This window comes from Poecilia formosa, unplaced genomic scaffold (assembly GCF_000485575.1).
Source record: "Poecilia formosa unplaced genomic scaffold, Poecilia_formosa-5.1.2 Scaffold19, whole genome shotgun sequence".
NCBI lineage: Eukaryota > Metazoa > Chordata > Actinopteri > Cyprinodontiformes > Poeciliidae > Poecilia > Poecilia formosa.
In genome coordinates, this window is record NW_006799958.1 from 1,429,445 (window position 1) to 1,455,179 (window position 25,735).

General features: G+C 39.4%; 1 protein-coding gene across 2 annotated transcripts in view; it reads right to left on the bottom strand.

The window, feature by feature from the left end:
• The window catches only part of fgf14 (fibroblast growth factor 14), a 109,756-nt gene that overhangs the window by 39,538 nt on the left and 44,483 nt on the right, over window positions 1-25,735 (bottom strand). Inside the window, exon 1 of one of the 2 annotated variants that reach the window (XM_007547184.2) lies at window positions 920-2,270. The exons of the other annotated variant lie outside the window; for it this stretch is intronic. Coding sequence (XP_007547246.1) covers window positions 920-1,112 — 193 coding nt within the window. The 5' untranslated portion in view covers window positions 1,113-2,270. Of the gene's footprint in view, window positions 1-919; window positions 2,271-25,735 lie in introns of those variants that run through there. 2 annotated transcript variants of the gene reach the window in all.

Here is a 25,735-nt window from a genome sequence, read left to right on the forward strand (position 1 = left end):
CTCTACCCACAGAGCCACAGTCACCCACAATGTGTTTAACTAACAGGAAACAGAACAGCAGCAGCAACAAAGTTTCCACTAACCTGCAGATCACAAACCAAAATTGACATTTAGATATCCGGCCAATTTTTTCAAGGCTAAATGTGCATGATCACATTTACACACACTGTAAAAAGCTGATATGTAGAGATGCACCAATCAGGCTTTTGCCAGCTCCTACATATTAGCTTGGTTAATAGAGGCCTGGCTGGCTGATTCAGTATTTTTAAGACCATATAACACTTCAAAAACATAAGGAAAATAGTTTTTAATGCAACAGGAAATTACAGAATCACAAGACTCTCTCCACCTGTGTAACAAGGAGACAATCCAGATAACTTTAATCAGGATTTTATAATTAATATTTATTAGACTCAAGAAGTGCAACAAAATACATGGGCTCATGGTTAGAAAATGGTGAAACTTGATAGTTTTGAATAAGAAGAGAAATAAATCCTTATTCATTCCTCTAATCACTGATCAGAGTGCAAAGAGGGAAAATTGGCTGATTGTGATTGATCCATTTGTGCAGCTCCATAAAAGTGGGAGCTCTTCCTTTTATTCCAGTCTTAAGAGTCAAAGGAATAGTCATAATTTTGGGAATTTGACCAGCCAACTCTTTTTTTTTTTTCTAAGACTTCTAGACATTTTTTTTTTTCCTAATAGAGGTAGTGGTTTTGAATTCAACATAAAAAATCCCCTGAGTTCTTAGTTTAGATTAATTTAATAAATAAGTTTTACAACATCTGACTTGTCAATGTTTCACCTTCCAATCGCCGTTCTGAGATAATAATTAAGGGACAACTCTGATCTCTGATCAGTGCATCTTTACTTATGTGTCAGCAACAAAACATTCTCCGGCACACTGAAGTTCCCAGACCTTGTCTCCGTAGCCTTCGCTTCCTGAGCCCGAAGATGCGCACTTTGGAGAAGATGTCGACCAGGTTCCCATTGCAGAGCCCCTTGTTCTTGTTGGGGCTCTTCCTCCGTCGGTTAGTGGAGGGTCGGTCCAAGTGCTGCTCCCGCGCTTGCCTCTTCTGTCTGATCAGCCCACTCGCGATAGCAGCGGCCATGGCTCGGAAATGTCACAACCGCCCGGGTCCGGTCTGCACGCAGAGAACAGCCGCCTCTCGGAGCTCGCAACCCGGGTCACAGTCCCATACCGGCGGGGTTAGGTATTTCTGACTGCTGCTTTTCCTCTCCTTTGTCCAACCCCTACATGATACTGGTGATACTAAACCAGATTCCCATTATCATTCGAAATATTCTGGAGCACGATGGGGTGGGGGGTGGAGGGGGAAATGCACATCTTCATAAGTAATCCCACTTGCCAGTGACAATGCTCTTGATAAGAAGCCCAACTCATGCGCACGGAGACCTCGGGAGGATATTCATACCTGTAGCCTGCGTCTGGTCTCAATCAGTCAATTGTCCTTAGAAATGTTTAATGTGCGCTGCGTCCTCGCTTGGGGGAGAAAAAAAAAATCTCCCACTCTTTTCTCCCTTTTTTTTAAGCTTCTGCTTTATCCTTCTTGTTCTTCTGCCATGGGAAAAGCGGCATTGCTCGGCCAGCAGCAGCGGGGACGCCCGTGCATGTGCGCCCCCGGGCAACTCAACAAACCACAGGCGCCTCCTACGAAGATCACCACCCGGCTGAGAACTGAGGAGCCGAGGCGAGACGCGAAGTTTGCAAGAAGGTATCCGCGACAGATTCCACTCCACCCCCCCCGACCTCTCCCCGAAGAGACGTGCACGTTAAAATCACACACACATACACACGCAGAGAGGAATGCGCAACAGTAAAGGAGCCTCGCAATTATTTGACAATCCTTCCGGTTAATGTTGCGTAAAATGCGCCGCACATCTCAATCCGGTAACACAACAACAGTCAGTTAGACCGAACAGGAGGGGAGAGAGTTGATCCGAGTACCGTGCAAGATGACGTCTGCGTAGTATGTAGATATAGAAATATAAACTCCCTGACGATCGGTGCATTATATGACCCGTGACATATAATGAGAGAGAGAGAGAGAGAGTTGAGTGTGCGTCGATCGGCGCGTAATGGGAATCGGGGGAGAGAGAAATGCCACTGACAAAACAACGCGATTTATTTTCCCACGCTCAATGGGAGAAGAAGAAGAAAAAAAAAAGAGGATAGGAAGAGATAATCAGTGGTATTAGCCTGTACGCCCCCAGATCAACAAATCCCCCCCACCATCAACAAGTCCTAACCACACGGCTGAGGGTGACGGATGCCCCCCGCCCCGACATCCCCTCCTCTTCTCGACCACCTGCCCTGCTTGAGGGAGCCGATTTTACACACCGAGAGGAGGGGGCATGCACATTCTCTCTCCTCTTTGCTGCAACATCAGAGCTCACATTGTTTCACTAATGCATTCGTTTTATTTTTTATTTACTTTTAATTTTTTTTTATTTTTATGATTTACTATGAACAAATGTAGAGTGGCATAACTTTGTTTTTTACAAAAGCAGAACTCTGTCCACCAGAGTGTATTGGGCTTCAGCACCACGGACAGCGCCAGTCGTTTCAGGTCCACGCTGAGACGGAGGGAGACGTTTCCTCCAGACGACCCTCACTTTAAAACAGGGTCGGCTGCAGCCCGTACGAAAAGCTGCAAAGCATTACGCAACCTTCCCGTACCTCAGTGTGCATTCTGATTCGAAATAATAATAATTATTATAATAGTAAAAGAAAATACATGAGAAGGGGTAAAAAAAAAAAAAAAGTTAAAAAACGTTTAAAAGGAATAACATTTAAGCTTCACTCTCAGGCAAAAATAAATTAAAACTCAAGAGAGCCATCTGCTGTTTGTGGCTGTAATTAAACATGCGGGCTCAAGGGGGGCTGTTGTGTTGCGCTGCATCCCGCAAATTTGTGCGTTTATTCTCAGCACGTCATGCTCACCTGTTGATAGCCAGCTGTACTGAGGATCGAATAAATGAGAAGTAGAAGAAGAAGAAGAAGAAAAAAATGCACCAAAGGTCCAATCACACACATAAACAAGTGACTGAGAACAGCTTTATCTGCGGTTTTCAGCTGAGAACCGCAATGCTGCTCCACCGGGATGTTTTAAGAATAAATTACATTTATTCTTTCATTTATACACATATGGTGTTATAGACATTACAGTACAGTCACTCGTTGTTTAAATCTTATCAGCTAGAGGTTGCATTTCGGCTCTACTATTTTTATTTTTTTTATTTTTTTTTTTGGACAGACAGTGGATGCTACAGAAGTTTATGACCCGTTGCTTCCTGCTCCGCTCTGGGAGGGATGCAGTAAACGGTCCAGCCAGCAGCGGACACTGTCAGCTCAACAATGGTCTCACAGCAGCATTTAAATCAGCACTGACACTATGACACATTAGGCACGGATGGATGGATGAGCCAACTGGCTCCTCCCGTTCATGTAATACAATAATTCTCTACTTCGCAATAAATGCATAGAGAAACTAGACATGAAAAGTTCCTAAAAGGAGAAAAATAGTAAATTATTGTGCATATGTATATGCATGCATATGTATATGCATACATATACATAAACAAGGATTAAATTCAGTTCTATTTTTTCATGAAGCACTTCGCTTTGGGTGTCCTTATGGGTTATGTGATAGACCTACACAATGCAACCCATAAATACAAAGTGGACAAATTTGTTGTTCTAACAAATGAACGATTTGCAAAGTTTTTTATGCATTTGCTTTTAGCCTCTTTCATTCTGATTCCTTTAAATAACATTCACTGTAAATTAGGGATAATGCGACAACATACCCAGTTTTGAACGTCTCAAGCATCGTTTAAGCAATCATCTGTAACCGAGAGCAGAGATGCAAACCGACTAAGATGCAGATGTCAGCTTAAGCTGACAGCAAGAGCATTGATCAGAAAATGAGCTATGAGTCTTAAAAACTTCCAATGCTGCCTTTGGAGGAGCTGCAGAGATCTACTGCACACAGAGAACATGTTTGCGGAACAGCTATTGGTCGGACATTCACAAAGATAAAGGAGGTTGTTAAAAGGAATGCGCTGCTTCATCAGATTAGATCAAAACTGAACATATCATCGCCTCACAGAGTAAGATGGTGGTGGCAGCGTCTTGCTGTAAAGAATCTGTCTAGATCCTATTAGCAGGAAAATGGCTCCTGGGGTACAGAACAAGATCTGGAAATACATTTGTCAGCGGCTGCAAAACACGTGAGTGAAGTTTTACCTTTCAACAGGACAATGATTCCATGAATACTTTTGCAAGATACTGCACAGAGTCAGTTCAACAGGAATTGCATTTCAAGATGCTATGCGAGACACACAGGTCTTATTCAGAGGCAAATCAAATTTAGTTCGTATTCAGTTTACACCAGTTTGTTGGTTAGTGAGATTTGGGTCAAATGAAACACAGTTCATATACAAATTACGATATATTAGAGTTAAGTTTAGCGAATCATATATCCACCTTTTAAAAGTTGCCTGAGGAAGTCTCTTCTACGAACTGTTAGACTTTGCAAAAACTTTCTAATTTATAATTACCTTGAAAATATGTTAAATAAATCATGCTGGTATTTTTGCATTAGAACATTAATTGTTCAAGCAAAGTTATTTCTAGATATGCCCAAACAAATATTAATAACCTTCAAAATACTACACTAGTCCTCATAAATATTTATGCGCCTGCTAATAAATACAAACAACATCCAAAAACGATAGCATTTATTCGTTTGGATAAACTTTCCTATTAAATTCGAAAAAAAAAAAAAATGTGCACATCCAAAGATGTCCTCCTGAAGCCAATCACAGCTCATTGATCGCACGTTTTAAACACCTTCACAAAACCGGTGACAAAAGCTAAAAGAGGTGCACATACCTACATTTTTTCTCCTCTTGTACGTGAATGTATGTGATTCCATGGCAATCCCAGTCCATCTCCAAGTCAAGCTCCAGCCATAGGAACCTTAAACACCCCATTTATACCCCCCCTTTTAAAAGATCTAATATGGTTAGTTTGACCAGACAGCCTGCCCCGAGCTGTTCGCATCCATTTGTTCACAAATGCCTTAAACACTTCATTCATTCCCTAAATTATCGCAAGAAGAAAGACATTAAGACGAACAGATTTCGACACTTTGTCTAAGCCCACAATCTTGCGTTTCCTCAAATGAGATCTGACGAAACGTTGCCACAGGCTCGAATTTGCAAGACGTGAACGGCACTGCAAGGAAAGAGCAAGGTATTTACGTTTTCTTTTTCTTTACTTTTTATCATCCGCGAAAGGGTTTTGCAGAGATAATCAGCAAACACTGCATGAATTATACCTCACCTGAATGGAAAACACTGCAATCTCATTTGCACTCATTTAGCAGAAAACAGAAGCCACGATGAACGTAGCTGCAGCCTTGTCGGGTCAGGACATTTAAATCCAATCTCCTCTAAGGGAAATTAAATTATCTCTGTTAGATGTCCTGCCGCTGGGGCAGAGCAAATGTCACACCGCAGAAACTAGGGGTAAACAACCCATTTGATTACTGCCGCTACCTTCCTTCAGGGCCATGTTTTGTATTTTACTGTTACTTTTTTTTTTTTCTTTTTCATTTTTATCGCCTATCTTGATGAGGAAAAACAGGCTGGGGCACTCAGCACTTCCTTGGCCCAGTAAAATGAGAGGAGATTAATAGACCTTTGAATTAACAAAGACTCAAAATTAATTTAATTACAGACGCACAACGCATTTGTTATCTTTACGATGCACAGTTTTCCTTTCTTGTCCTCTTTATGCACATTTGTTGTTGTTTTTTTAATAAATAGATTGTCATGAATCCATTTTCAGAAGACATAAAAGCCTATAGAGCCTCTTTGGACTCTAAGTGCCCTGCAGTGCTTGTGTATCTGTCTCATTTGTTTTAATGTGCGTAATAGTCCAAGCTAACCAGACAGCACATATAAAATGGCTGCAGCCTATAAGGAAATGAATATGAAGGAGCAGGGAGACTGCAATCCAGAAAAAGTTGAAAAAGTTCACAGGTTTATAATTTCAGCGCCAACCATAGCAGAAAGCTGCTAGTGAAACATTAAGCATGACTTTTATTTTTAAAGGTAGATATTTCACTTTAAGTGTATCATTCCACTATATATTAGCCATAAAAAGAACAACTAGTCAGTTCTTATGTGAAGACGTACTTATGTAAAGCCTGTGCTGCTTTCAGCAATCACAGCATACACGACCCAATGTATTAATGAACTTAGCTGCTCCTTAGGGACTTGTCATACAGAATGCTGATTTAAAAACTTTAAATTGTAATCACACTGATTAAGAACGAACATATTTAAAATTTACCACAATGTTTCTTACCAGAGGTCCCCAAACTACGGCCCGCGGGCCGCATCCGGCCCGCCTCCATATTTGGTCCGGCTCCCTGAACAATACCAGAGAGCGTTCAGATTTTTTTTCCCCAGACTATAAGCCCCTTATATGTGGATTTTTCTTCGACCACCAGGGGGCTCTTTAGCAGGAAGTGAATCATTGGAAGTCAACATTGGAAATAAAAGAAGAAAGCGCCCATTAAAACGGAATTAGGTCTTAATAGGGAATTGAAATTTGAGAATGTTGTTGATCAGTTAAATAGCATTGAGAGGAAAAACGTGATGTTTTGGTTGTTTAAATAATACTGGGATCATTATGAGAATTTGAGGTATAGATATTAGGATCCAATAGATGGCAGTAGTGCAACAATAATGGATGCAAGCTGCTGTTGAAATCTGAAGAAGAAGAAGAAGAAGAAAGCGCCCATTTTCATTTAGCCCATGCTAGTAGCAGACACGAAGCATCAACACATTTACTGTTACAGTTACCGTTCGAAAACTACCGTAATCAGTTCTGTTAAATCTAAACTTGGCAACTTTTTCTTTTTCAACCGTAATAAATGTGATATTCAATTGACCTGATGTGACTCAAATTTTGGGTGTCCGCCCCCTCTGCTACTGCTTTCCAGACTGACTTTTATTGTTTTTATATATATATACTGTGATATTGTTGTTTTTTTTCTCTCTGCATGGCCAGACTTTGTAACATACCACCTCTTTTTTTTTTTTTTTTTGCTTGTAAGCTTTCAAACTACAACCCAAACAACTACAACTCCTTTCCTTGCAAGAGTCCAATAACAGAGACGTATGACTCCACGAGCTTCAGGGGTGATAAACAAGAGCGGTACGCCGTATGAATATCTTAGCAGCTCAGAAAACACTCCCAAATTATGTCAGCAACAACTCATTTTTCATTTAAAAGAGCATTTTATCACGTAATGTAGAGTCATAAATGCATGCCGAAGTGTGTGGCAGACCAACAACAAGTCGTCCTGAGTGCACCGCAAGAGAGCGGCTAGTTTAAAAGACGTCTCTGTTGTCAATGCAACGGAGCACTGCCCTTCCTTAGGCTGAAAGATTAGAGCGGTGCCGAGGTGTGGAGCTGTCCCACAGAGACCTTAATGAAACACAGTGGTGTCAAACTGTTAGCTCCACTTATAGCCCACACCCCAAACTGCAAAACAAAAGTGCACTCAACTCTGCTCCTGCTTAAGCAAGTGTAAATGAAAACAGTCTAAAAAGCTGTAAATTAAACCAGTCGTTTAGGTCTTTTGGCAACTTTAGGTGTGATGTCAAAAGGTAGTTTTAAAAAAAAAAGAGCAGATTCTTACTCTTAAGTGCCTACGACTTGAGAAAAACTGCTCCAAGCAAACAGAAATGGGACCTAGAGGTGGCAACTAAAACAAGGCCTTGAACGGGTAATAAATAAATAAAAGCATAAGGGAAAAGACTGTCTCAACATCCTGGTCACACACATCCTGTGTGATCCCCACTCTCCCCCTTTCACACACCCTTCTCCGGCTTTTGATCCTATTTTAAGTTTGCAGCAGTGATGGAATGTGCCTTGTCAGCAGCACTGCAGAGTGAGGTTCCTTGGAGAAGCCCTGAATACTGTGGGAGAATATCAATTAGTCCAAGCCCCTTTGGCAAGGCCTCCCTCTGAAGCTGAAAGCTTACACAAAGTGTGTGTGTGTGTGTGTGTGTGTGTATTTCGTTTGACTCTCAGCATGTTAAAGTCTCAATGGAAGTGCAGGTATGCAAAAACAAGGTACATCCTGACTTCAGCATAAAGTCTATAGGTGTTAAGATAAATAATTCACAGACGCAGGTGATGGAGATGCATTTAAGTTCTGGAGGAATTATAACAGAATCCTAATGAGAGGGAACTTGGCTTGTGTGTGTGTGTGTGGCTTGGTTAAAGCTACGAAACACAAAACCCATAGAAAATCAATTCAGTAAATGCGTTACTTGAAGAATTATGAACTCAGGACAGTGAAGTTGGTTTTATTACTGTAAAGGCCAAAGCCGTGTGACTGATTCTCCAGAGTGGTCAGAGTTTGTTCCGTGTAAGTCAGCTTCAGGTCATGCAGCGTTGCACCGACGCCGCCTGAAGGGAGCACAGGTTTAAGAATAACCAAAGGCTAACAAGAGGCCAGAGGATAGATGTGAGAGAACAGCTGACTACTCATGTTATATATCTAGTCGAACTAAAACATTGTCAGCGCAGGAAACTGTAATTGCTGATCATTGTGGACAGCTTGACCATTTAGTTTAACCACATGAAACAAGAAATCTCCATACACTGCATGCATACACACATATAGCCTCTTTTTTCTCTCTCACTGTACGAGACATCAAATCAGATTGAATGTTTCCAGTTTAGGTCCCTTTCTTATAATACAAAGTTGACATTTGAATAAATTGATTTATTTTTCTGGTTTGGCAAATTAGAAAATAGATCTACCTGCTGGAGTTTGAAATGAAATGGTGCATGTCTGGACTACTTTATGCTGCACTGATCTTCCCATGAATAATCTGCCTGTTTGGTATAAGCTTGATTTTATGAGCACAAGAACCTTCAGTAAGTTGCACATTTGTTGATTTTGCACAACTTTTCTACTTGGATTAGATAAATGAGAGTTACTACTTTAATTACCCGGTAAAAGAAGCTACAGTGCCAAAAAGAATGCATGTCTGCGAATGATAAGAGCACACTTTAAAGCAAGACAAAGTACCTCTTATTAATGACTCAAAACAACTCCTGCATGAAAGGCTGTCCTGACAAGCAGTTAAAGCTTTTTTATTTTTTTTATTTTATAGCTCTCATTTAAATGTTTCCTTCCCAGAGGTCTATTAAGGTGTCTTTATACGATATGCACCATATATCAGCAGTAAGAAACAGTGCTAAGTGGACCTGATTAAGAACACCAATGAAGTTCTCCCAAAGAGACAGTGAAAGACTAATGGCATCTGTAATGATTTAAAATTATAGTAAGTAGTAATCATCATTATCTGGGACCGCACTGTGACCCTTTTTTTTTTTTTTTCCCCACAGTATTAAAGGAAAGTATGACAAACACAGATGATACCCTGTCACCGCAGAAGAAATGTGCATGTGCACCAGTGATGGTGAGATAATGGGAGTGACAAGGAGACGCAGAGAGCAGTGATTATTCTGGAGAGATGAGGTTAGCACTCCGGTATGATAGCAGTGATTAACCAGCAGACATTACAACACCCATTAACGCCGTCATGGATCAAATGTCGCCACGGCACCGAATGCGTCAAATGCTTCAGACATGAAGAGCCTTACTGACTGATATCAGAGGAAGTCTTGCATATAGGTTAGCCGTAATTTCCATTACAGCCCACATACACAATTGCGCGAATGTTCACAAATTTACACACAAGACTGAGTTTGTTCTCTATTTTTCCACCTCTTCTTACATTTTACAATATGTATATTTTATCCTCTTCCTATAACCGCCGATTCATATCGTGTCACAGTTTTGGGCCTTGTATCCAACTCCAGTGATCATCCAGGAAGATGTCAAAAAGTAACATAGAGACACACAACCACACACACACACACACACACACACACACTTATGAAATAAATTGAGAGAGACCATTTAACCTAACTGTCATGTTTTTGGACAGTGGGAGGAACCCAGAGTACCTGGAGAAAAGCCATGCACAAACATGGAGAACTTGCAAATCAGGATTTAAACCCAGATGTTCTTGCCGAAAGGCCACAACGCTGAACACAGCACTACTGTGCAACCCTTATGTATAACAGTTCTTAAAAATGTCTGAGGAAATTTAACCGGGGCCTGCCAAAGTGTGCCTGGAACCCAGTGTTCTGATGCTAAAAATTAGCATCAATGCTAAAATACACTACAGTGTACTCAATAGCATGTGGAGAGTCACAAGAATGCTGAGTAACATGGACTTACTCCATTCACTATGTTAAAATTAGTGTATAAGCCAAAATTAGCCAAAATGCTAATGTTAGCCTAAATGCCGCCAGAGGCATGTGGGGTATAACTAGCATGTTGTCTTACATTAGCTTCCTCCATTCAGTGGGCCAAACATGGCTAATAAATAAAAAATAGATAAAAAGTTTACTATAAGGAAAAGGCTACTGCTAATGTGAGCAGTTTGCGCTAATATTAAGGCACTGCCTTCTGATTTTTACTACCGCAAAAGTAAAAATCAGACGCTTACTTCGTGGTACTTTGCTACCAGAAAACACACTCATCTCTTAGCAACAGATTAACAATAAATATTGTTATTTTTCAAAAAATGTAAGATTTCTTCTGCTCTTTTGAAATATTTGTCTTACTACTTAACCAGAATTGTGCAGTTAGTGGATTTGGCAGAAGAGTGAAAATGTTTTGTTGTTGTTGTTGTCATTGGTGGTAAATATCTTATAAAACAGACATTCAACAGAAAAGTAAAAATCTGATTTATACTTCATGACAGTTCATTACCAGAAAAAAAAATACACTAATCTCTTAAAAAATAATTAGTTTCTTTGGTTGTTTTGTTGTTGTTGTTAAAAATCTACTTTATTTTTTATTGATATTTCCTATTTAGATCAAACTTATTCACATGATAGAATGACCCACATGACAGAAATTGCCACATACAATTTCTTGTATGTGGCAAGAAATTCTTCCAAAAGCTTGAGCTTGAAAATCAGAAAAAAAGATGTGTGCATTTCTAAGTCTGGAAGAGAGATACAACAAAAGACTTCTATTGTAGTGAAAAGTGGTTCTAAACAAATATTGATTTGGGAAATCTAAATAAAAATGCAAACCAGACATTTCAGATGTTACTTAGTATCTGAACACTGTGTTTCCTTTTGTTTTCACCACAACTACATACTCCTTTTATGATGGGATCTCAAATAAATGTGTGGTATTAATGTAAAAGAAAAATATATGGTAAGGTTTAAAAGGTATCAATATTGTTACGACGTACTGATTATACATTTGTGTATCAAATTGTATATTGAGGCTTTTGGAGAATGTCTTTGTCTGCACATTTGAATCCAGTATTGAGTTAAAGAGGCTAAATAAATATGCATGCCACACTTTTCAGTCTTTTTTTTTTTTTTTTTTTGCTTGTTTTATCTCTGAAGGCTGGGGTGGCATCATAATAACATATAAAAATGCACAAATGTCCATATAGATTGATATATTGACAAGTATAACATGTTTACTTATTTTTTTAATCACCTATGTTTACTGTTTGATCAAAGAAGACTTCATATTTTACTACACATTCTATTTGTTTCAAAACTGTATATCACATCTATAGATCTATAATAAAAAACAACCCTAAATTTCTAAAAGAAAAAGAAAAAAAAATCATTTCCCAACAAACCAAAACATCCAAAAGAATTTTATGAACTCTTACATAACTAAAACCCATTATTTTCATTTCTGACTGAGTTTGCAGTTCTCAAACTCAAAGAGCACTAAAGATGTATTATTCAGTGAATTTCAAGCCTGCTCTGCTACAGGCTTGAAAACATCCAGTGCTTTATCCTGACTGATTTGCATACAATGTGCAGGGGAAAAAAACATATTATGCCCAGTTGATGCTGACTTAAATGTCATAAGTTGAATTCCTAAAGTGTTTTACTAGTTTTTAGCCACTAGAGAGCAGTAGAGAGCTCAGCAGGAGATTGCTGCATGATCAGATTGTAGATCAAGGAGAACTGAAAGAATATATGACTCAGCTCTAAAAACTATGTTGTTTTCTTTTTCTCTTACAACAAACAAAAAAAAATAGAAGAAGAAGCACAGTGAGTGTTTCTTTCAAACAAAACAGAAAACACCTGCACATTACCTGGGAACCTTGTCACATTAACTTCAACTGCAGCATTTAATGTGAAAAGAATCTGGAGGTACTTTCTCTGCTTTATTTAAAACTGAACCATAAAGTCCAGATTTTAAACTTTTACTAGGTGTACACAAGCATTTTTCACTACGCTGAGCTGAACTGAAGCTGATCTGTTAGAATAAAATACCTGAATTAAAAGATGCCCTCAAGTGGCCAAAGTGAGCTACACTGCAAACGCTCCCTCTGAACATGGAGGTGTGACACTGATAACCCTCTTTAATCTTTAAGGTCTGCTGTCGTTGATTCCTAAAAAAAAAAAACATTTGAAAACTTGAAATGCTGTGTAACATATGTTTTCCATCAAACTTTTTGACAACTTTTGCATTTATGATGAAATTCATATAAACATAACCTCACTTGCTTTACTAATTCTATAACCTCTAAAGACCATTTGTTGCAACTGATTTTATTTATTTATTATTTTTATCTGAGCTCCTTTGTGGTGGCGTATGATTCAAAATTCCAATAAATGTTCTGGGTTAGGTTTGTGTATTGTGTCTGAATACTTTAGCAAAGCACATAAAGTTATACTAATTATTTTGTGTGTTGTCAGGTCCTTCATCACCTGTTGAAAACGTGTCACCTCTTAAAAAATAAATAAATAACAATAATAATAATAATAATTTATGCCAAATACAGGCAGGAGACGAGATAGATAAGAGCAGAACAAATACACGTATAAAAAAAATGAAGAAACATAATATTAAAGATTCGTTAGTTTTCATCTGTATATCTCAGGCAAAACATTCAAAGTTGGCTGTAAGACGTATAGACACAGACAAACTGACTTTTAGAAAGAAAAAAGATTTTACCATTTTCTGCTATATCACTGTCTCAACAAAAACAAAGGATTTTTCAAGAGGCAATAACGGTAAAATGAACATGTCTGAAATTGGTGATCCAGTACAAAAAGAAAAGTCCTCAGGAGAATTAGAAAGAGCAAGAGACATAACGCAACAGCAGAATCATCATCAACATAATATTAGCTACATTCCAAAAAGAGCCGGGGTATCGTACTTCATATGCAAATCAAGATTATTAGGATAGCAATCTTTACTGTGCAGAAATGGAGGCATAACTGGATTTAGGCTGTTTGTGCTCAGTGCAAAAGTAAAATGCAAGAAAAGATACAGGAAGAAAAAAAAAACAAACTTAATACAAAGTGTTTGTCTAAATGTCGGTAGTTCTGGCCTAATGAGAAATGACACGTTCGTAATTACAGCGGACTATAATTAACCGGTGTGTAAGCGTGAGGTCGACTTTAATGACCGGGCACGGAATCAGGGAGGAGCATTTTAAATCAGCTAACAATGTAAATAGACGTTACTTCTCAAAGGAAGGAAAAAAAAAACGTTAAAAGTATTCTTATTTTCCTTCTGGTAGACACGATATGTCGGTGACGTCGCTTGACGCGAGGCCTGTACCGCGGCCACCGAATGTTGGCTCCGGTCGTCGTGTGCAAGCTTAAGCTCACGCGCCTCCTCCATCACGCCTACTTACAGAGGAGGTGGAGGAGGACACAGAGGAGGGACATGTTTTCTATCTGGAGCTTCAGGGCATTGATGATTGAGATTTTGGCAGGGAGCAGAGCTGCAGATGATGCTGACTGTGTCTTTTGCAGATTGACAATTCTCTGACCTCCTGTTGCTGCTGCTGCCGCCACACGTTATGTGAGCCTGCGAAAATGCTAATAGAATAAGTAGGATATATTGCCTCGAAAAGAACAACATCACGACAAAAATCTGAAAACGGCTTTCATTTTACTAAAAGATTGGACGCTGCCTTCTTTTTGTTGACGCCTGAAGGTAACGCGGTGCAAAAAGGTTCCTCCGACAGCACTCACTACAAAACTTCAGAGTCCTGATTTTTTTATTACGGCTGGCCATTTTTATACATCTAATGCTTTTATTCGGTATTGTAGCGTTAATCCCAAATGTAGGGTGAGGAGTTCATGAGACGGTTTAGGGAAATGGTAAATCAGAGTAAAAACCAGAGGCAGTTAAGATTTAGTTTTTCACACTGAATACCAGGAATTAGAACAAGGACAAGAAACTCAACTCAATAAAACTGATCATATTGTGAACCAGAAAGTTGTGGATTCATTACAGGTTTCTTATGCCGTGCCCATCTGTTCAGGTATCTGGTTTGAAAAGGAATCCTCAAAATATTTAGAAATTGATATTTTAGCTCCTAATAATTACATAAAAAGAACCCAAATAAAATAACATAAAAAAATAATAATAATTCATGCTTAAGCTTAAATTGTGTCCTCTATTGACATAACCGCTTTTATGAGTAAATTTTAAATATTTGTGAGGGCTGTTGCTACTCTACAAATAAAAAAAAAATGTCTTAAATTTGGGCAAATATTCAACCTTTTGTTTAAAAATATGATAGAAACACAAACCGTTGCACATAGAAGAGGCAGAACTAACTCTAGCAGAAAGCTCCTCGTCTGAAATATGCAAAGCACATAATCTTACTTCACCGTGCACACTCTTGAAATTAATTGCAGACAAAATGACTTTTATGGTGCAACAGGTTGATTATTCTACATGATTTGTGTTTAAACGATTTCAAAACAACGTTTTCCCTTAGAAATGTTTTTGTTCTGCGTGATGCGATGCAGCATCCCGTTAGTAGTAGCATGACGCAAAAACAATCAGCAACAATACAAAACAAAATTCAAACGCAGGCCTTGCTAAAATAAGTTACGTCTTTATCGCTTGCTGCATCGAGTCGTTTTAAATTTTGCAGGATAAAGGGCAAATTCATTTAAATAGAAAAAGATAATTCCTCTCTTCTGTTAGAAAGAGATAAAGAGCAAACCCGGAAGTGAGTTGTAATCGCACAGCAACTAACTTCGTGATAGAGGCAGCGATAAGAACGATTAGCGTAAATGTTCATAGAGCAAAGCACACGTTCAGCGGGAGCAGCTTTCCACGGGTTCAGAGATCTAAACCATGCAGCAGGTGACTCTGACAAAACGGTGTGTGCTTCCCCGCCGGTGATGTTTGTTTCCTGATAAATGTTCTTTCAGTGTTTCTGCGACCGACAGAGGAGCTGACCTTTCGACACAGCTCTAAAAATAGCAGCACTCTGAAATAAAGGGGGGGAGCTGCCGGGATAAGTAAAATGCTTTGTAAGGGGCGGCGTCAGAAAAAAAAAGAAAGAACAAAAAGAACAAAAACAAAAAACAAAAAATACGAAAAACGTCTGCAGTCTCAAACACAGAAATGTGTTCCGGGGTCATTAAACATGCACTCATACCCCCTCACCACCACCCTGCCCTTCCCCCAACACCAAACATAGGTCATTTCCTGCTTGGGGAAATTTGTCCTTTCGCTTTCAACAAGCTCGAATAAGACTGCTTTACCTCATTTGTCTTGTAGAAAGACCAAAGTGTTGGCTCCGAGCTAACAACAGCCAGTTTTTCACGAAGAGACAAATGAGAGGTTTATGATGCGCACACGCTTACTGCAAACACAGATATAGGAGGAGGACAGCTGGCCTTCAAGATTCAGAACCATTTTGTTTTTTTTGTTTGCTTGTTTTCTCGGTCTTCTTGATTAAATGTGGCTTTTGTAACATGCGTGTTCGAGCAAAGTCAAGCCTAATGCGTTCTTCAGCAAGCTTCTCGCCGCGTTTTACGCGCTCTGGGCTCAAACTGTAGAATAAATGTGGAACTCAAACAATATGGCAGCTAACGAGAATCGAAAGCGATAATTTCTTCCCCAAACAAAAGACGCCAAAAGACAGAAAAGAGGGCAGGAGAGTGAATCACCGCCCACAGAATGTGCTGAGTCAGCAGGGATAATAAGTGACAGAAGTCTGCAAGACAAAATTAGAAAGTAAGGCAGTGGGCTTGACAGCCTGAATGCTTTACATTCTATAAAGTTTTTTGCAGTGAAACCAGCATGATTTACAGGTCTTATGTCATATGAATGTGTCGATGTTCGTCAACTCCAAAGATTTCTTAGATATCTTTTTCTTTTAAGCATCCTGCGGAGCAACAAATGCAGAGCAGTCTTTTTTATTTGTAATCTTAAATTTGACAGGGGAAAAAAAAGGAAAGTTGAGATGAAGACAATGAAGCATAAGAGACAACCAAGAGACCTGTGGAATATCTAGAAAGATCTTCTCCATCTATGTTTGTGTTTGCATCCATTTGATTTGCACCGTTGGTATTGATGTCAGTGGCGATGCTCAAGTAACGGCACGACCTAGAATGTTATCTGTAAATGTTTAAGTCTAATTCATCCACCATTTGACTCGCTCCAAAGGACCCAGTTCTTAATATGTGGCTCAAAACCTCTAATTAAGCTTGAATTAAAAACTTTTCTCCGTGTTACTTCTTAGTCTGTTGCTTTGAGGACTTAAACGTGACAGCTGTGTTCAACGCGACGACCGTTTTAAAAATGACGAACGAATGCGGAGAAAAATCCAACACAAAACCACGATTGAAGCTACGTCTTGCCGTGGAAGAAAAGCGTTGCTAAGTAACGCACAAGAAGCTCCCCAAAAGCGAACTCCAGAAAGTACAGCCAGCGCTTTGTCACATGCCTACACGCGATGCACAGGTAAACATACTGAGTCACGTCTGTTTACCAGGGAGTACGCAAGTAGGCTGAGCTGTAAACGGCCACAGGCACCTGCACTGGGGAAAAAAAAAACCTGCTGCTTGTTAGAACAATCCTAACAAAGGCATGTTTTGTGACAGTCAGTATGAGAGAAAAGAGTTAAGAGGAAGAAATTAAAAACAAGAAATTAAGCTGTGAGTAAAGAAGGAGGAAGACAGAAGAACCGGGCCGTGCTGGAGCAGCAGAAAAGCTCGGCCCTGCGCAATTTATCGGTGCCTCTACTCACAAAACATGAATCTTGTCCACGAAGTGCTGAATCATTTGGCGTGCGCACCCACTGATCCACCTCACGCTCCCACGTATATGCATGCACGTGTGCGTGAACAGGCAAACGTGCACAGTAACTACACACACGCACACACATGCGCGTGCGCCCGCACACACACACACCACCCACACCAAGTCCACACACACTTCATTCACACACTTCAGCATGACACCGCTTCACTTTCAATCTGATCCTGCTCTGAGCTCTTAAACATATTTTTAATGATTGCCCAAACATTTTAATCCATTATGGCTGTAAAAAAAAAAAAAAAAAAAAGTATGCTAGCTTGGTCATTAGCCAAGCTTCATTGTCTGATTAAAAATCGTTATTAAAGCTAGATATGAACCAATAAATCTTTTGCTTGTAAATATTGACTTTCAGTTTTTTTTTTCTTGAGATCAGACCAACTAATTCTGATTTTGACTATTTCCTGTTTTCTTTTTTTTTCACTCTATTAAGGTACAATAGAAAGTAAGTCCCGCACGTTTGTGATATTGTAGTGGATCTAATAGAAAATTAGTAAATTAAAAGGTTACATTTATTCATCAGTGTCTCAAATCTTTATTTCACTTGTATTGAACTTAAACACATGCTCACTTCTCATTGTGAAGTCTTTTTCCTTGTTATTATTTTATTTATCCACATAATAGATTTTTTTTAATACTGCTGATCAGTGGAAAATTGGCAATTTTTTTTTATTTTTACCTCTGGACGACTGATTGGCGGATCTTTAGTTTCGTTTACACTGACTGCAAAATAACACATATTTAGAAACGTTCCAGTTTTCTGTAAGGTCAGATCTGACAATTCCAGTTTTGATCAATCTGGATTGTTTCGTTCCTATCGACAACATCGAGGAGAAGAAGCATGCTCCGGTTTTTTTATTGCAGCTACAAATTATGCATCTGGAATGAAAACCAGACTGCTAAAGCTAATACATCAAACCAAATTAAGTTAAACTAAAAAAAAGTGCATAAAAGTCAATACTGTTTGCTGTTAATGTAATCTTGAGTATTTCACCTGCCAATCACCAGTCAGAGCAGATCAAGTGGAAGTCAGCTGGCTGACTAGTGAATCTCTATGGCTGACCCAGTTCAATGCGTAGCCCATTAGACCTTTTCAGTTCAGATAACAAGAAAATGTAGAAAAAAAAACAAAACAAAAAAACAAGTCTTCTCTACTTTTCTCGCCATTCGCCACACGCGCTGTCCCTGTTTCAACTCAACCCACATTCCCAAAACCCGGCCTCCTTCACCTTCCTCCAACTGCACTTGATCTGCCAGTGAGAGCGCTCCAATAAAACTCTTTTATTACAAGCCCTCTCCCTCCGGTGCGAGCAAGTGGCTGAGTTCAGCTGTTCAGTGCGGTCCGCGTTCAAAGCAACCGTTTAGCGTGACTTCATCTGGAAAAGTCAACTACGGAGCAGCATTAGCTGATTGAATCCACTTCCTCCCCATGCAAACTGAACTCGGTAGAGAAAACCCGGATCTTCCGGCGGCAGCCAAAAACCTTTCGCGTTAGCAAGCTCTTCTCAGCAAATTAGTATTTTCCATTTAGCTTTTAATAAGTGTTCAACTTCCTCGGTAATTAAAGAACTAAACAATACATTATGTTTTGTTATTTATGGGAACGGGAGTAAAATGATTGGAGGGGAACCAAATTGGAATGAAATTATTTGCTCTTCAGTGTCACACTCAAAGTCTGCTGCTAATTAGGGAACGAGTACAAACTCATAAAGTCAATATTCGTCTGGCATGCTGCAGAGCGACAGTTGCACCACTCTGGAGCTGTATAAATGTTTGATTTTGCACTCATTCGCTGTGAGCGCTTAGGCTCAAGCACCGTGTTCAACGGGGAACATTTCCTCTAAGAAACTGAGCCAAGAGCGGTGAGTCTGGGACGTCCGGCAAGATGACGAAAACTTTTTTTTTTTATATCTCCCTCAGAAAGGCCTAACTCTACGTGTTTCCTTCACTCATGAGCTCATCTGGCCTCTCTGCCTTGATCTCTTTACCTTGTGTAATTACAGTCACAGCTACAAAGAGATTAGATTGTGTTTGCTTGCAGGAGGCACACATTGATCTTTGCTGCGGAGCAATAAACATTGGACGCTTTCCTGAATATTCATGGGTTTGCGCGCTCCAAATTGACGCGTGTGGGGGCGGGATGAGAGGGGGGGAAACTTGTCAGTGAGGATAGACTGTGCATCCTGTGATTGGCTCTCTCTGCTCACTTACTGCTCTGACTTTTGTGTTTCGTTCAAAAGGCACAACTTGACAGTCGGAAGTACATTTCGAGAAAATATAAGTGGGGTTTGTGAGGGGTGGGTTTTAAACATCTGCCTATGGCCCAAGGCATGAGAAAAGTTGGAGAGCCAAGGCCAGCAAGGGGCCCCCAAGAGTTCATAACTTCTTTTGAATTCAACTAGAGTCGTCAAACTCCAGTCCTCGAGGGCCGCTGTCCTGCAGTTTTTAGATGTGCCACAGGTACAAAACACTGGAATGAAATGGCTTAATCACCTCCTTCTTGTGTAGATCAGTTCTCCAGAGCCCTGATGATCTAATTATTCTAAGCAGGTGTGCTGCAGCAGAAACGCATCTAAAAGTTGCAGGACAGAGGCCCTTGAGGACTGGAGTTTGACACCCCTTGCAAGGCATGATGGTTCTCACTGCGGTTTGTTGGAATCCCAAATCACTGTGACCCTTCAAGACTGATGGATGTCAGTGACTCTGTTTCTAATCTGTTCTTGAATTTCTTTAGATTGAGGCAGGATTTTTGTTTTGTCGCAATGGTTCCTTGGCTCTCCGTTTTTATTTCCTGTCTCTCTTTCTGCAGGCGTAGAAGCAGCAGATTTCTAGGGTGTATTCTCTCCCTCCTCCTCCATTATCTCATTCTTGCCCTTTGAGCTTTCCCGCCATCTTTCTCACTTTTTGTCTTCTTGGCAGTCAGACAATAATTCTGAGAACCACGCTGCCTGACAAGGACACATAAAAAAAAAGATTGAGGTACAGTGTCTTACTATTTGAAATCTTTTATCCTATTTCATGCTGTCAGGCAGCTTGTATTAAAGTAATGTAATGATACTGCAGATTTGGTAGCAATCAAGTTTGGATGAGCTGAGGAAAGTTGAGCAAAACAAATCTGAATATAAGTGTCATTTTATGATGAATAGGAGGGTAATTATCTTGACACACAGGGCCAAATTAGTTTGTGTAGCTTTTATTTCTTAATAAATAAAATCATAATTTTTAAAAATGTATTTTCATTGCATCAAATCAGTTTTTCTTTGATATTGAGACTGTGTTCAATTATCTGAAACATTTTAACGTAGCAAAAAAAAAAAAAAAAAAAAAAAAAATGAGAAGAAATCTTTGGCCCCAAACAATCCTGACCAATCTGCGTGTATTACACAGAAATGAAGCTGGAGGGCATCAGTGAGGGCCAAACGCTTTAATCCAACATATAAAAATCTCCTAACTGGATTGTTTTGGGGGGTTTCGTCGCTGTATTAATGTCCTCAGTTCGAGTAGCGATAAGCCACCCAGGATAATTATACAATCTCTCTCCTGCTTGTCTAGAAACTGGCTTGCATATTCTCTATGTGCACCTCTTATCGTTTTTTTTTTTTTTTTTTTATTCACCAAACAACATCCTCCCTGACCCCTCCACCCCCACCCAGTCAGCCCATATTTCTCTGTTTAGAGCCAGAAATAAAGAGGCCATTGTTTTCCGTGTGCCACTGCTGTGCGGGCTTTGTGAGTGTGACAACTACAGTTTGACATGTGTTATCTTATAACCACCGGGTAATTCATCAAGCGTACAGCCCCAACAGAGGTCTGGTCCGGTGTGTTAAAAGCCTAAAGAAGACCTACGCTACACAGTGGTGTAAATCACTCAGACAGAATCAGGCCTGCTTCAGCTAGCCTTGGCTTTTCCAACGCACCCATCTTTAAAAAAAAAAAAAAAACATCCTCAGGCCTTCTATATTAATCCCTCCTTCAATTACAAAAACAGCCCAGTTAAACAACTCAACACAGTTCGATGTATATTGCACCTCGTTGTGCAGGGATGAGCTTCTAAACAAGGTTGCATCCTTGAGTTTGTTGGGAAAGTTTCTTAAGTGGAGCAAGTTTGAAACCGATCCCCGTTTCTGTGTGGTGACTTTCAGAGTCTCGCATGCAAATCATCCATGTGTACACGTTTCCTGCTGTGCTTCGCCACGCTTCTGAAACACATACGCCACTCATTAATCCGCCATCTTAGACAAAATGTCCTCTTGGAATTAAAAGAGAAACCTTAAAAGAACGGTCTCTTAAAAAGAAAACTCATGAGTAAAACATGCATTTTAATCTCTGATACTAAAAAGTATCCTTTTATAACTAGAAAGAATATCAGTGATGGTCAGTTTTTTAAATTATAAAGGATATGTTTAAACCATCTTAAATTCTGTAGAAAGGTCTCCAATCAAAGATTTTGCTCCAGACTTTAATTAAATGAATAAAGAGGCTCTCCATCTTCTTTATGAGCCTCAGCCAAGCTTCCATGAGGCATGAATGTACCTCCTACTCACAATCCACTCTGCAAGGGACATCTATCTATCAAGCTGTCTGCTTATACATCTACGGTGCATCTGGAAAGTATTCACAATGCTTCACTTTTTCCACATTTGGTGTTACAGCCTTCTTCCACATTGTTTTAATCTCTTTCTTCGCATTTTTTTTTTACCAGTTTATTAAAAATAGAAAACCAATTATATTTATGTATACTCCCCCCCCCAACCTGCATCCATATATACACACAGCTGAAAATGTGTATTTATGTGCTGAATGTATTATGTTTAAAGAAAGACATACCACACCATCGTAGTTCATACAGTATTAATACTCAAGACTGAATCTACAGCACTGAGGCACACAACCCAGGTCCAAGCTGTAGCTACCAAGGTATTTCATGTAACATTATAAGATATAAATATGGTAAATCTTTCATGCTGTGTCAGCCACACTAAAAGTTATGTTGACCCTGCAGACAGCTTTTTCCCTACCGTTCCACAAATACGACAAATGTAGCATTGGACGCGGATGTGACAAATGATCGTCATTGAGCAATCACTTCACATGGCCATATAGTGGAGTAATGAAGTACGGGGCCACTAAAAATCTAGCTGCTTTTTAAGGATATTCTCCACTGCAGAGCAGAAGCAGTCTGCATGTGCTGCTGTTTTAGAGATGCCCTGACCCCGTCATCTAGCAGTCACAATTTGGCCCTCAAAGAAACTTCCTAGAATCCTTAAGTTTACCTATTTCTCCTTTTTCTAGCAAACTGTGAGGACAGAAAGTTAGGTTTCTGTTTAATATAGAAGTAAACACAAAAGCCAAGTCCTTAGCCAAGTGCTAATCTTTATCCCAATGATAAACAGCACGAGAATGAAAATTTACCACATGAAAAAGAGATTATTATTAAAACTACAGACAAAGAAACCTTCATTGTTTTGGCAGAAACTTCTCTGTTGTGCTTTATGTCTGACACACAAGAAAAGACCAACTAACACGCATAAATCCCTGTTGAAATGTAGCAGTGTAAAACAGACCTGTAACTCTTTTCAAGTTTTGCTTTGTGTTTGGTTGAAGCATGCTGAGTGCCGGTAAGTATGAAAAGATGAGTAAGACAGTTCAGCAGGCCACAGACACTCATGAAGCTTGGACATCGACAGGACTCGACATTCACGGGTTTGAGGCCGGTGACCAGTCCGAGGCAAGAAACTGACGTTCAAACTATATTATGTGAACAGTGAATCCTTTTCTGAGAACAAGAAAAGTAATACACCAGTGGGGTCTTTTTGGGATTTTGCATTTACTTATTATGGGTGTCCAGCCCCAGGCTTGTGTCCTGTCAGTTTCAGACGAGTTTCTGCTCTAACACAGCTGATTCAAATGGTCCAACTACATCCACAGGATCTAATATTTCTGTTAATGAACCATAATTTGATTTAGTTGTGTTGAACCAGAGAAAGAACTTGAGAACTGACTTTGGACACCCCCGACTGAAAATCTAACTACCAAAACCACTCGAGTGCACAGCATCAAAAACTGTATGGAGTTACATTTTGGACTTGAATATGGCTACATTCAACAAACACACATTTTACTGTGGCAAGACAATTACGATAGTCAGTGGAGTTAAAGCCAGGTAGAAAGCCTGAAAAACATTTTATACTTCCTAATCTAAATTTTGATTATCGTATCCAGAACAATATGTTTTGTACTTTGCATTATGCCGTAAATTTGTTTACAATTCCTATTGTAATCAAATGCCACTTGATGTAAAACAACCACATACTTGCTCAGGAAAAAAAAAAAACATTACAAATTGCATTTTTTATTCATGCCATGAACCCCAAAAGCCTCTGTTCATACAGATTAACGCTTGATTTATCATAATATGTGTAAAAGGAAAAAACGAAAAGAAAAACAGCCAAAGGGGAATTAAATAAAAGGCTTTCACTGAAAAATGTAAAAGCTGGGGAAGATAGAACAAATAAAGTTATGCTAATTTAAGAAACAGTAGTTCACGAACTGTTCATACTTTTTGTTCTGTTCCATAATAAGATGATGGGATGCATGAAAAAAATATGGGGTCAAAAGTAAGAAAGGAAAATCTCAGAGTTTGTTCTTCTGAACCTTGGTCAAGAAAAAAAAATATAGGGAAACCTTTCACTGCGTCACATGACTATCAGAGTTAGTATCAAGAACAAGTCTTACTGATCAAAGTAATTTCCTCTGTTCTGTTTGAACTAAGTTATGTTTGAAATAAGATCAACAAAAGAAAAACTCCATTATTAGCTTTAACAATTAGGTTTTTTTCTTTTTCTTTTTTGTATGGTTATATATGAGTATCCACTAACAATATCAAAAGTAAAATCTAGCTCTGTGAAATTTGGTATCTACCCTGACTCTTGCAGATGTGATTGCAAATTGATGGTAGGTGAGATAGGATCGAAATACTGAAAGCCATAGGCAGGAAGGCAGACTGAGGAAGGTAACAAAAGCAAAATCCCACAAAGGCAGACAAACAGAACTCTACTAATCTGCAGCAGAAAAACCCGGAAACCAGAAAAAAAAAGAGCTACAACATCAAAGCTGCAGAAACAATAATGATCTGGAAAGAAACAACTGACTATATACACCGAGGGAGTGTGAGTCGCAACAAAACAAAACGAAAACTATTCTTTTACAATTAAACAGCAAATGAGACAAAATGCAAACAAAATGCAAAACCTGGATTTGAATAGCCAATGCTGCTTTCCTTTGCTCTCATAAAACTACTGTCAGTCATAACTAGTTTTCATTTATGATTACAGAAACACAGAACATGCTTCTAAATACTATCAATGCATGATCAGCAAACTCTTCAGAATCCTCTTCTCCAAGCACATTTCTAACATCAACTTGCATGTCGCTTCTTTAGCCCTTCCATTTGTAACGACCCCGTTATGTAAGCTTGAGTGTTACTGAACCTTCAATGTAAATCTAAACCTGGAGGTTAATTTATACAAACGGGCCCGGTGAATGAAACACACACAAATCCAGACCTACGTCTAGACCTCTGTGAAGGTTTCACCCTGATCGCATGCAACATCAGAACGGAAACAGAAAAGTACGATGACGAGCCTGAATCCCCAATAAATAGAAATGACTTTGCTGAACCTTTGGCGTATTACTAACTGGATGTGGTTTGACACCTCCTCCTGTCTCTCTGGAGCACCGCCTTGTGTTGATTCTAAACAACAGATGGGCATGAATATGTCAAGTGGTTCTTTAACGCTAATCGCAGCGCTACTGTCCTGGTTTTCTTTAAGCATATGCATATTCACCAAAACACACAAAACTAAAAAAACAAACTAAACAAAACGGCATCCTCTCTCGCTTTCAAATTACATATTGCTTGTTCCTTAGGAATAAGTATTGTATTACTATGTGTCGATACAAAGTGAGAAGATGTAAAATAGGTTGATCAGAAATGCTCTGAAAACTACAGACTATTTATACAATAGGTATGAATTTAAACAGAAATCAACTGTAAAAGTAAAAATAACCAAATTACCACATATTCCTACAAATAGCCAATGTTTTACAAGGTATCAAGACATCAGCTGTGAAAGAACACTGTTCTTAAAATTTTCTCAGAGGTTGAGATATATGTATATATATATATATAAAAAAAAAAATTCCCCTCTCACCCTCCGTGGGTGGTCTCTTTCATCCTCTGAGCTCGGGTCCTCTACCAGTGGCCTGGGAGCTTGAGGGTTCTGCGCAGTATCTTGGCTGTGCCTAGAACTGCACATTTCTGGACTGAGATGTCTGATGTTGTTCCTGGGATCTGTTTGAGCCACTGCTCCAGTTTGGGGGTAACTCCCCCGAGGGCCCCGATGACCACAGGCACCACTGTGGTCTCCACCTTCCAGGCCTTCTTCCAGTTCCTCGCTGAGGCCCTAGTATTTCTC